Raw genomic sequence first — 11,057 nt, 5'->3', positions numbered from 1 at the left:
TGGCTTCCAATCACACAGCTATCTATGACATTGGTCTTTAATTGATTTAAGATCTGAGTAATGGCATTGATGGAAGGTTCATATTTTATAAAAACAAACGCTTACTTTTAATTTGGTGATTATCTACAGGGAAGTAGGCTACTTAGAACAAATAAAGCAAACAGGAGAAAAAGAGGCATCTAAATAAATAAAACATCGTGTTATTCGTAATTGTTAATATAATTGATATTTATTTCAGATGTTAAAGTGTGATGTTCGCCTTGAAATGATGGTCCAGATATTTTCAATACCTTTAACCCTACAAAGCCTACTGTTTCATATTTGATACGTTAATTTATAATGCCTCTAATCAACATGTTCAAAACTTTGCTGAAAAAACTGCTGTACTCAATCCATAATATTCTGCCCTCTGACTGATAGTTCATACTTTTTAGCAAGTAAAAAACATAACGTAGTACAAAACTATAATGCTAATTATAATAAAGAAGTCATTTAGTTACATTACAAACTATCAGAATTCCGTCTTACTTTTTGGCCATATTTACAGGGTTAAAAAAGATGAATGATTCTCCTGTTAGACATTCATAAAGCAATGCTTAGATCAGATACGTTTTTATATAGAACAATACTTAGAAATGGAATAAACAAATTTATCTGCCAATATATATATTTTTTTAATGGTAAATTTGTTATGATAGTTTAGTCAAATTAAAGGCTGGTCGTGTTGTTATCCAGCAGATGGCTCTCTTACACTCTTATTCTTTATACAACAGAGCATCTTTTGTAACGTAAACAAGTTAGAAGACCCCACCTCTCTATGGTGGCAGAAAAATAAAAAGTTGTTAAAAAGTCGTGGGTATAATTCAGAGGAAAGGAAATGCGGTATTACTCTCCACGCAGATATATTGTGTTTCTATTAGCATAGGCCTATTGAAACAGCGACTCTAGCTAACTTTGCTAACTTCACACCGTGGCAAGCGCAATTTCAACGATATATCGATTTTTAGCTTACAAAAACGAAAGAACATAATAGTTTGACTTCTAAAGTAATAAAAAAAAATGTCTCTTCTGGGGGATCACAAGACTGTGCGTATTTTGCTCATTGTTCTTTCTCAATTTGCTTACGTTGCTGCTTTGATTATCAACGCACTCGCGGGACCAGGAAAAGGTAGGTACCACCTTAATTTATATACAGATGTATAATTAGTCATATATACAACTAATTTCACGTTAGTTTTTAAGGTCCATTTGAGCGCAGCACTGGAAATATATCAGACAGATATCAGACAGAGATCACTCCTGCTGGATGGACCTTCTCTATATGGGGGGTCATCTATTCCTGGCTTTTCCTGATGAACGCATATATCCTGACCTGGCTCTGTAGAGGGTACTTCAAACCACACACACTTCACTCATATCAACACTTTGCTTATTCACACTGTTTGAAAGCCATTATTGTAGTTTGACAGTCTTCGCCTGAATTATTGGCTGTCAGATTGTACTCAAGTCCAGCAATCCTGCCCTCGGGATTCTTTCTCTCATGGATCATCAACATGATTCTGAACAGTACCTGGCTGGTTTTGTGGGACAGAGAGTAAGTTGTGGGCAGCCAACATATTTTGTGGCATAATCATAGTTTTGCATGGTGCTTTGCCTGTTGTTTGTGAAACGTCTGTCTCGGAAGGTCACGTGTTTGTCTTTTATTGATTCAGATTGATGATTCCTGCACTGATTGTTCTTGCCCTGATTGCTTTCACCAACTACCTGATGATCTTCTTCTCTTGTCTTGGTCTACGAGCTCATGGATCTTGGCTTAAACAGCAACATCCAAAAGACCTCTTCTGCATCATAGTGTTGGTATGCATTGAACATCATTTTGGAATTGCTTTCACAAGAGACAGACCACTCATAATTATTGATGTTGTATTTTTTTTTTTTATTATTTTAAAAGAAATGAACATGAACATTGAACCTGAACATTATCTCATATGTAAGGAATTTAAATGCACAGTATTAACTCAAACAAATGAAATGTTTGAAATGACCATGTCATATGTGTACCTCAGGTTCAAAATGGCATTGCCACCTATGCAACATGGACAACTATTGCCACACTGCTCAACTTCACTATTGTGTTGGATCTGGCGTCAGTTTCCCCAACACATGCTGCTACTGCTTCTTTATGCATACTTCTGTTGGAAGTAATTATATGGTAATCATCATTTCTTTTCTGCTATAATCTTGTGATATGGATCAATGACATTTTTTGTTTAGATCTGTTTGTTTATCCAAAAATACAGTTTATAAAGTGACATACTTCTTTCTTTCTTTCTTTCTTTCTTTCTTTCTTTCTTTAGATATTTATTTAAATATTGAAAAGATTTTTTTGGGGGTTGGGGGGCATAAAGTCACAACTGATAGAATATTAAGGAGTTTGGCATTTTGGCTTTTATTATTATTTCTAAGAAAACAAAGCTGCAATTAAAAACATAAAACTGGAAATTATGTCATGATGTCATGACCATGTGTCAAGGTTATATCAAGGACATTTATGACATTTTATGACTTGTCATAAAATGTTAAATTTTTTTTATATAACCTTGACACATGGTCATGACATCATTTCCAGTTTGTTTTAGATTTGTTTGTTTATCCAAAAATACAGTTTATAAAGTGATGTACTTCTAAATTAATTAATTAATTAATTTGCTTTAATATTTAATTATACTTTAAAAGATTTTTGGGGGGAGCATAAAGTCAAAACTGATAGAATAATGAAGATTAAAAATGAAATTCTTGACAACCGTATTAAGGAGTTTGGCATTTTGGCTTTTATTATTAATATTATTTCTAAGAAAACAAAACATGTAAAGAAAATGCAATTAAAAACATAAAACTGGTCATGACCATGTGTCAAGGTTATATCAAATAATTTGAACATTCTGTGACAAGGCAAGTTTAGCTGTCATGTGGTGTGACTCTCCAGAAACTTGAAATTCGTAAAAAACAAATAATAAAATAATGATTAAGATGTATATACAAATGTATGTTTAGGTTAAGAATACTATATTATTACTTTTTACTTGTTGGTTACCCCACATGACATTTTAAGAGAAACCTTTCTTGAAAATGGTATAAAACTAAATAATTTTAAATTTTCTTTAATTTGTGATTGACTCATATTTCAGATACATGTTCTTATGTGTTCTTCTACAGGTTTACAGTTGAAAACTTTCTAATAGAGAAGCATGTCCGTTACATCCTCACCGTTTACCCTGTGATTATCTATGCTCTAATTGGAAGCCTAAGCAAGCATTACATCGCAGCGGGACCTGGCCGGAACGCCATCTTTTCAAGTTAGTCAATGATAAACACATCCATGTCTTTTTGGTTAACAATAAATATAGCCTTGTTAAATCACAAACTCATAAAGATGTTACATATTAAGGCTGCATTGTGCTCACAGTACCATGCTTTTATTTTCCATAGTGGTGCTCCTGGTGTTGGGCTGTATTTTGTTAGTGGTGCGCGTGGGGCTGGTGGTTTGGAGACACAGGACTCGGCCTCTCTTCCGTGAAGTAAGTCCTGAGGTCCTGATGTCACCAAACAGCGGCACTGATAAATAACCATACATCATAAACACTAAATACCCATGAAAGCTTCAAAGATGACGTGCCCTGAACGGTAACCCTTCCAGGTGTACAGTACCTGCATGAATGTATTTCAGCTGGAACAGATGTCTTTTTCAAAGTTTTATGGAAAATATGCATGAAACAGCATACGGTAACAACATTATATCTATTCTGAGCTTGAGCCAGGCCATGTCCAAGATATTAACTGTGCCAGTTTTGTTCTATATTACTCTAAAGTTGAAATAAATGTCTTCATTTATTTGACCAAAAATACAATAAAGACAGTAGTATTATGAAACACTATTACACTATCATGCACAACAGCTTTTTATTTTATTCTAATGTTTTGTAATGTAATTGTGTGTATGCATATATATTCAGTAACTTGTGACCAAAATATCAGTATTATACCTGACAGTATATTCATTTGCTTGTTACCTTTTTACATGTCTTTGTGAATTAACGTTAACATTTATTATTTTAGCAATTCAAAGCAAAATAAGGATGCAATTTATTACAGTATCAAAAGCAGTATATCATACAAGAGCCAACAATAATCATAATACCATGTTTCAAGAGTAAGTAAAGACAAAAAGATAAATAAAAAGTTGGGATTTTTTACTTTTTCTGTTGTATGTTTTAAGTTTTTTTTAAAGATATTACATTTATGAAAAGCTCATTTATGAATGTTTAATAAAATACCTGAAATGCATCAATTGTCATTGTTAACAGACGTTGCATGTTACACACTAGGAAGAATGATTCGTGAGAAAAGCTCTTATGTATGTTTAGTGCAAGTGCTCTTCAAACCACCTTGTTGTTGATTGCAAGCCTCTGAAACCACTGGTCTTTCAACAGCGATTACAGAGACATTCAGGGTTGCCACACAACATTTGTGTCTGGTGAATATACATGCTTTGATCACGGCTCGTCTTGTACATTTACTTTGGTGTGGATGTGAACTGAAGCATCTTGTCATGCATGTTGTTGCCCTTTGGAATGTGTGTGTCTCCTGGCAGCAGCTGCAGCAGGCTTGACCCTGTGTACTTTGGCTTGTTCACTACAGGATGAATTACTTATGAGAAACTAAAAGACAAATAAAGGACATTTTTTCCTCCCAGGAGATTAACATCCCCTCCATTTCAGACTCACTTACCCTGTGCTAGTATTAAAGTAGTATGTTAAGAATCTTTTCTTTGTCCTGTTTAAATGATTTTTTATTTTAGACTAACAAAACAATTATTGCATTAAATATTGAATTTAAAGACAAAAGTATGCATTATACTGACTGCTGCTGCTCTTTATGAAAAAACAAAAACAGTTGTGTGCTAAAAAGCCCATATTCACTTGCACTCTAAAAAATGCTAGGTTAAATACGGACAAACCCAGCGATTGGGTTGTTTTCAACCTACAGTTGGGTTAAATGTTTAACCCAACCTTCTGGGCAGTAACCCAACCGCTGGGTCAAAACAGCATTTTTTAGAGTGTGGGTTAAGTTAACCTGGGTTGGACAACATCTCGTCTCTTTTGAACACTTTATCACTTGGGACTCAGATCTCTAGTGTTCCACTAACCTGCTGCACAGCAGTAACCAGACAGACTCTAGACCAGGGGTCACCAAACTTGATCCTGGAGGGCCTGTGTCCTGCAGAGTTTAGCTCTAAACTCTGCAGGACACCGGCCCTCCAGGAGCGTGTCTGGTGACCCCTGCTCTAGACCATGCATTTGAATATGCTTTAATCACAGCCGGGAAGACCTCATATCAATCTCCACGACAAAAAGTATACAACAGTTTATATGGAAAAGATGACACGACTGATTACATCATTTTTCTCTATAACCGCTCTGTTAGTGGCAAAGCAAACATGGTTTTTGATTACTTTAGCTTCTTACTCAAGTTATTATTATATTCAGACTGATGTCTAGCTGCCTTTTCTATATGCTTCCATTATTGCAACACTAACTAATTTTGGACATTTACTACTCAAAAGCATGCTTATTAAAATTATGATTAATTAAAACATTTCCTTCATATGTGTCAACACAATATGCAACAAAATTATAGCATATTGAGACTCCTCACATATTTAAGGGGTTACTTTAAATATATATTTATAGGTATTATACTAGCATATTATCTTTTCAGCGTAACTTTAAAACAAAGCATTTTTTTACAGTGCAATGTATTTTTATCAGAAAAGCTGACCAACACATTATCAAGCTGTACCTGTTCAAATTTACTGCAGATTGCTGCACAGAATATACATTTGAATGTGGTGAACATAAATTCCTTTAATGAAATAGGTCTATATTGAAACATTCCATTACAACGCATCAGTTCTTTCTTTGAACTGTCATTTTTGCATGAGAGCAATTGTACATGGATTGTTCAATTACTGCTTCAGCTGGCTTGCGCACATGTAAAGCTGCTTTCTCCGTGGTTGACATAGTCCTCTTCTTGACTTCTGTCCCTTTGGTAATTTTCTGTTATTTCTTTCAAACATGTTTCTAAGTGATAAACCAAAAATATCAGGACGATGTCGATGACCCAGACACTGAACAAGAAGTAGCGATACCATTCGCCAAAAGTGTCTTGAAAATCAAAAAAAAAAAACATGACACAGGTAGATGAAAATATGTTAGGTAAAGCAATGATTGATATTAAAATGATTTGAACATGACATCACATAACAACACTCCAAGGCACAAAAAGCAGTGAAAATAAATGCATTTCTTACCACACATCTCTTTCGCTGTCATATCTTCTCAAAATAAAACTGAAATATTAAAATAAATGTATTTATTAAATGAAAAGTACTTGAAAAGTCACTTTGATGTGTAAAATTAAAATGTTTACCTTAGCCTAAGTAGACTCAGTAGTACTAACCAGCATCATTCAGCAGCAACAATGAGGTCTTGTTTCATACTAATATAAAAAACAGTGTTAAAAAGCTCTTCCTCTGTGGTCAAGCTGAAATGTTGAGTCCCAAGTTTAGTTTAGAAACTGAAAGTAAGATGTATTGCTGTATTGCCTCTGGAGATTCGCAGTTGTCATTGCAATGTTAAATTATTGTCAGCTGGATGTGTTGCACTATTACTCATGGTAAGCTGTAAAACAATTGCTGTAAAAATACATCCAGTTTCCTATTCCTACCGCTATTTAAATAAACATGTAAATTTAAACATGCATAAATTAAGCACTTGTAGTAAATTTACAGCATTTAACAGTAAACCTGTTTGTTTCTGAGAAAGAAAAAAAAGTATCGCGCTGTAAAAATTGCCACATGGGGTGTTGCATCTTCATCATCATTGCCCTGCAGGAAGCAGTCAACGAGTTGTTGCAACAGAGAAACAAATTGAGCTGATTAAAATATCATTACAGAAAAGCTACCATGTGTAAAACTGTAACTTGTGAAGAAGATGTCAGTGCTTCAGTGTAGTGCAGAAGTAAAAATGTGGTAAAGAGAAAACGAGAAGGTGTTTTTTTTTTTTCGTCCCTTATTGTGTTTGTGTCCTCACTATCACAGTATTTCCAGCCTAATGGAATTTTATTTATTACATCAATGTCACAACTGTAAGCAACACACAAATCTGAATAATCACGGGCAAGATGATTGTCAGTCATTAAACCTGAGATTAGATTTCACAAAGAGATCACACATGGTCAGGACCTCTGTCTCGGCCTGCAACAAATCATTGACATCCGCTTAAAAATAACTTACTACTGCTCAGTCATGAATATGAAACCACCAACAGATATGAGAATCTAAAACAAGAGAGCATTGCAGTTTGATCACGTACCTAGTCTTTTATGATCATTCAAATAATGGAGGAAAAGCATCACGTTCAAATATATAATCTATTTGGCGAAAGCACATCAAGACAATCCAACACATGTCAAAAATTAGAAAAGCTGTTTTGCAATCCATACTAACAAATGATCTGTTTTCATGTTCACCACATTGCGTCATTACATCATTACATTTTCCATTAATGTAAAAGCCTCCACATGCATAGTATCACGGATGATTCCAGTTTCAATCAATATAAACCATTTGTCCAAGGTATTTAACATTCAGGCACTAATACACTTAAATAAGAAACAGCTGCAGGTAGTATTATGAAGTGTCTGGCTCACTGCAGTGAAAATACAAGTGTTTTTTTTTCTGGTTAAATCATTTTAATCAGTTGGATGTGCAAAAGTTGGATGTGGTCTCTCTCTCTCTCTTTTTTTTTTTTTGGAGACAGGTTGTGAATTTTCCCAAAATACACTGGCACACGATTCCTTACACAGGCCACGACTTGTGCAGAGTCTTTGGTATTCAAACAGCAGGTTTAAAGCTTGGTATTTGTTTGTCTAATCAACTCTCAGCCAAACACACAAATCTCTACATTACAATAAAAATGTTCAATATGTAATCCACCATAAACCTGCACACTCTGTTGTTTTTGTGCAAAAACAGAAGCAAACAAATGGAGTATTAAGAATTACCTGTATAGCTAATAAGATTTTAGCAGCAGTGCTAGTGCTGCACAGTTTGCTCCTTCTCAAGGACAAAAAAGCCATAGACTATTACCATCATCCACCATTGCTTCTGGTTCCTTCCAGGTAAGGGGGTTTAATGTGCAAACTGATCTCTAACCAGATTTCATGCTGACTTGCTAGAGGGTAAATTGAGGCAAAGGGTCCACCTTTGTGTCTGCCTGTGACCCTATTACATTTTGGAGAATTGATTTGACCAAACACTTATGAATCACTACCCCCTTCTCTGCCCAAAGCATCAACCCTCTATGATTTAATTAACTTTTACTCCTGCACCTCTGTGATTTAACCTTGCCTAGTGGGTATTTTTATTGGAGACACAGCTTTCAGATAAATAAAATAAATGCCATGCATACTGTTTATAAACTCTTGGTATCTTCCTATGAGGGTGCTTGAGAGAATAAATGTGACCCTGGGCCACAAAACCAGTCTTAAGTCGCTGGGGTATATTTGTAGCAATAGCCAAATATACACTGTATGGGTCAAAATTATAGATTTTTCTTTTATGCCAAAAATCATTAGTATATTAAGTAAAGATCATGTTCCATGAAGATATTTTGTACATTTACTACTGTAAATATATCAAAACGTCGTTTTTGATTAGTAATATGCATTGCTAAGAATTCATTTGGACAATTTTAAAGGCGATTTTCTCAATATTTTGATTTTTTTGCACCCTCAGATTCCAGATTTTCAAATAGTTGTACCTCGGCCAAATATTGTCCGATCCTAACAAACCATACATCAATGGTATAAATCTCAATTTCGAAAAATTTACACTTAAGGCTGGTTTTGTCTATAATATAGACTTAGTTTTTATGGCATTACAATATTCAGTGTCATTCTTTTTGTAGCTTTAAATATCTTCCTATGCTAATGTAGAATCAAATTAGCACATTTGGGCCGAATACTGTACCTATGATAATTTCAATCAGACAGTCTTAAAAGAAGAAAATAATCGTATTGCAAATAAAGCAGAGATTAGCTCTCTTTAGAGTTTTGCACCTTGACATTGATAGCTGTATACGATCAAAAGACTCGGCTAATAACACACTTAAGTAAGAAAAATCTAGTTATTGTTCCCATGTTTATTTTTGGGTGTGACTGAAAATACAAAGAGTTATTTTTGTTTCAACTGATGACAATGACGACATAATGTAACTAGGAGTTATTGAATGAATGAATGAATGTTTAATAAACTATTGTTCCACACTTTATGAATGCTGTGTGAAGTGATAATCATAAAACTGTTTTTCATTTGGCTCTCGGTCAGTTGTGCCGCCCAGATGTATGATATTTCCTAATATTCTTTGTCATCCATGGCAACATGTCTGCTATTCCTAATGGGAACCGGTGATACTTTCAAGCCTCTCAAATCACACTTATTAAATCAATTGTTTTGCACGTTGTTGAGGACTATTTTTTTCGTAGCGGAAGTGTTAAGGAAAATAAATATTGCCACCCCTTTTTCACAGTACATAAACTCACAGGACATGACAAGCAATTGTTAAAGTTTAAGTTCTTTGTCACCTTTATAAGGTGTGTGATATATGAGACTGCTTGTTGATAGTAAGGGCTTGTTTTAATGCAGACAGGCCTTGAGGGGGTGGTGCAGGGTTCCTCCATTTGAACAGGATGTGGGCTGAAGGAGGATAGAATCCAGAAGATAGTGATAGATGAAGCATGAGATAAGAAGTGATATATTATTTCTCCATGACAAAGCAACAGCCAAAACCAAAGATGATTTCAGCTCATTCATTCCACATGTGAAGGCACATTTCCTCTTTAGACTGGCAGCACTGAAAGAATATGCAATAGAGTAAGATTTTGAAGATTTTGTTTGTCAAGGGAAAGGGATGTGATACATTTATGACTAAATTTTGACCAGGGAAGTTGATAACACACAGTAGCTGAGTAATTCAGACAGACGGTCTTTAAAATTAGGACTCAGAATTGAGAAAGAGGAACTTTAAGCAGATCGTTTAAATGCTTTTCAGGTAACATATGGCACTGTTACATTTCAGCCGTTTTATTCCATGGTTAGTAGGATTTTATGGCATTCCGCAGACCAGTGAGTTCTTATCCAAACGAAACACAACAAAACACCAGGATCCCATTTCACAAGAGTTAAAAGCACATTCAACAAAAACCAGGATGCTATTACACAGACGTTAAATGAACCAATGATGTTTTTGCTTCTTTCATGTCTGTATATTTGTTTTCACAGATCTTTGTCCAGTAGCCATTATGCTGGAGTGTAAATCATTTAATGCACAGTAAGATTATTGTCTGTTTTAGCCACTTAATATCAATAGATAAATAACAGAAATGGAGCACACATTTTGCATAAATTGTTGACTTTTGTCTTTTTCCAGTTGCCAGAATAAATTCTTTGCTTGCAATATTAATGTTACAGTAATGATGAAAGGTGCAGTTTCACATGCTGGCACAGCATAAAATCAATGCATCTCTGCAGTAAATGGTTTGAGCAGTACTTTTGAAGTAATGTAGCTTAGTGTATAAAACGTCGCCTTGGAATTATAAGGTTCTATCTGCATTCTGAGTGGTTTTGAGATATCGAGCTTCAAAGATTTTGTATTCCATATAGCAAAAATTATATGGGAACAAGTCTCTTTCCTACATGAAAATGACAGAGACTCTAAATGTATTCTAAATGTACAATATCAAAATCCTCTCAAATTTTTAAATGGGGATTTTTGGAACAGGTCAAATGCAGATAGAACCTTCTAATTCTAAAAAGTCATTTTCCGCTTGGAATTATAAGGTTCTATCTTGCAAAACATTAATTGAAGCAACAATTTTCAAGAAATACAAATAGTTTTTTTTTGTAATTTGTTTTTAAACATAAAATTAGTGTTGTA

The 11,057-nt window shown here is 34.5% G+C and overlaps 1 protein-coding gene and 1 long non-coding RNA gene across 2 annotated transcripts; one reads left to right on the top strand and one right to left on the bottom strand.

Annotated features, from left to right (window-relative positions):
* The first annotated feature begins 758 nt into the window (after positions 1-758).
* Positions 759-4,344, top strand: si:dkey-29d8.3 (uncharacterized protein LOC556220 homolog). Its single transcript, XM_058745176.1, has 7 exons — positions 759-1,168; positions 1,243-1,387; positions 1,496-1,594; positions 1,713-1,857; positions 2,067-2,212; positions 3,217-3,356; positions 3,490-4,344. Exons 1-7 carry the CDS (start codon positions 1,060-1,062, stop codon positions 3,624-3,626), a joined length of 921 nt encoding a protein of 306 aa, XP_058601159.1. The 5' UTR covers positions 759-1,059; the 3' UTR covers positions 3,627-4,344.
* Positions 4,345-5,844: 1,500 nt separating this feature from the next.
* Positions 5,845-6,832, bottom strand: LOC131520738 (uncharacterized). Its single transcript, XR_009266119.1, has 3 exons — positions 6,490-6,832; positions 6,371-6,409; positions 5,845-6,224 (listed from the first exon to the last, which is right to left on the bottom strand). It is a non-coding gene; the product is annotated as an uncharacterized LOC131520738 (long non-coding RNA).
* Between the last annotated feature and the right edge of the window lie 4,225 nt (positions 6,833-11,057).

Source organism: Onychostoma macrolepis, chromosome 02 (genome assembly GCF_012432095.1).
Source record: "Onychostoma macrolepis isolate SWU-2019 chromosome 02, ASM1243209v1, whole genome shotgun sequence".
NCBI classification, from domain to species: domain Eukaryota; kingdom Metazoa; phylum Chordata; class Actinopteri; order Cypriniformes; family Cyprinidae; genus Onychostoma; species Onychostoma macrolepis.
This window is presented reverse-complemented; position numbering and strand designations above follow the sequence as displayed.

What these genes read in the sequence shown, in the direction of transcription:
- si:dkey-29d8.3 (XM_058745176.1), top strand. Translation starts at nt 1,060, where the DNA reads ATGTCTCTTCTGGGGGATCACAAGACTGTGCGTATTTTGCTCATTGTT. An exon ending in CTGTTGGAAGTAATTATATG is followed by an intron (nt 2,213 to 3,216) that starts GTAATCATCATT and finishes GTTCTTCTACAG; the next exon opens with GTTTACAGTTGAAAACTTTC. An exon ending in CCGGAACGCCATCTTTTCAA is followed by an intron (nt 3,357 to 3,489) that starts GTTAGTCAATGA and finishes TATTTTCCATAG; the next exon opens with TGGTGCTCCTGGTGTTGGGC.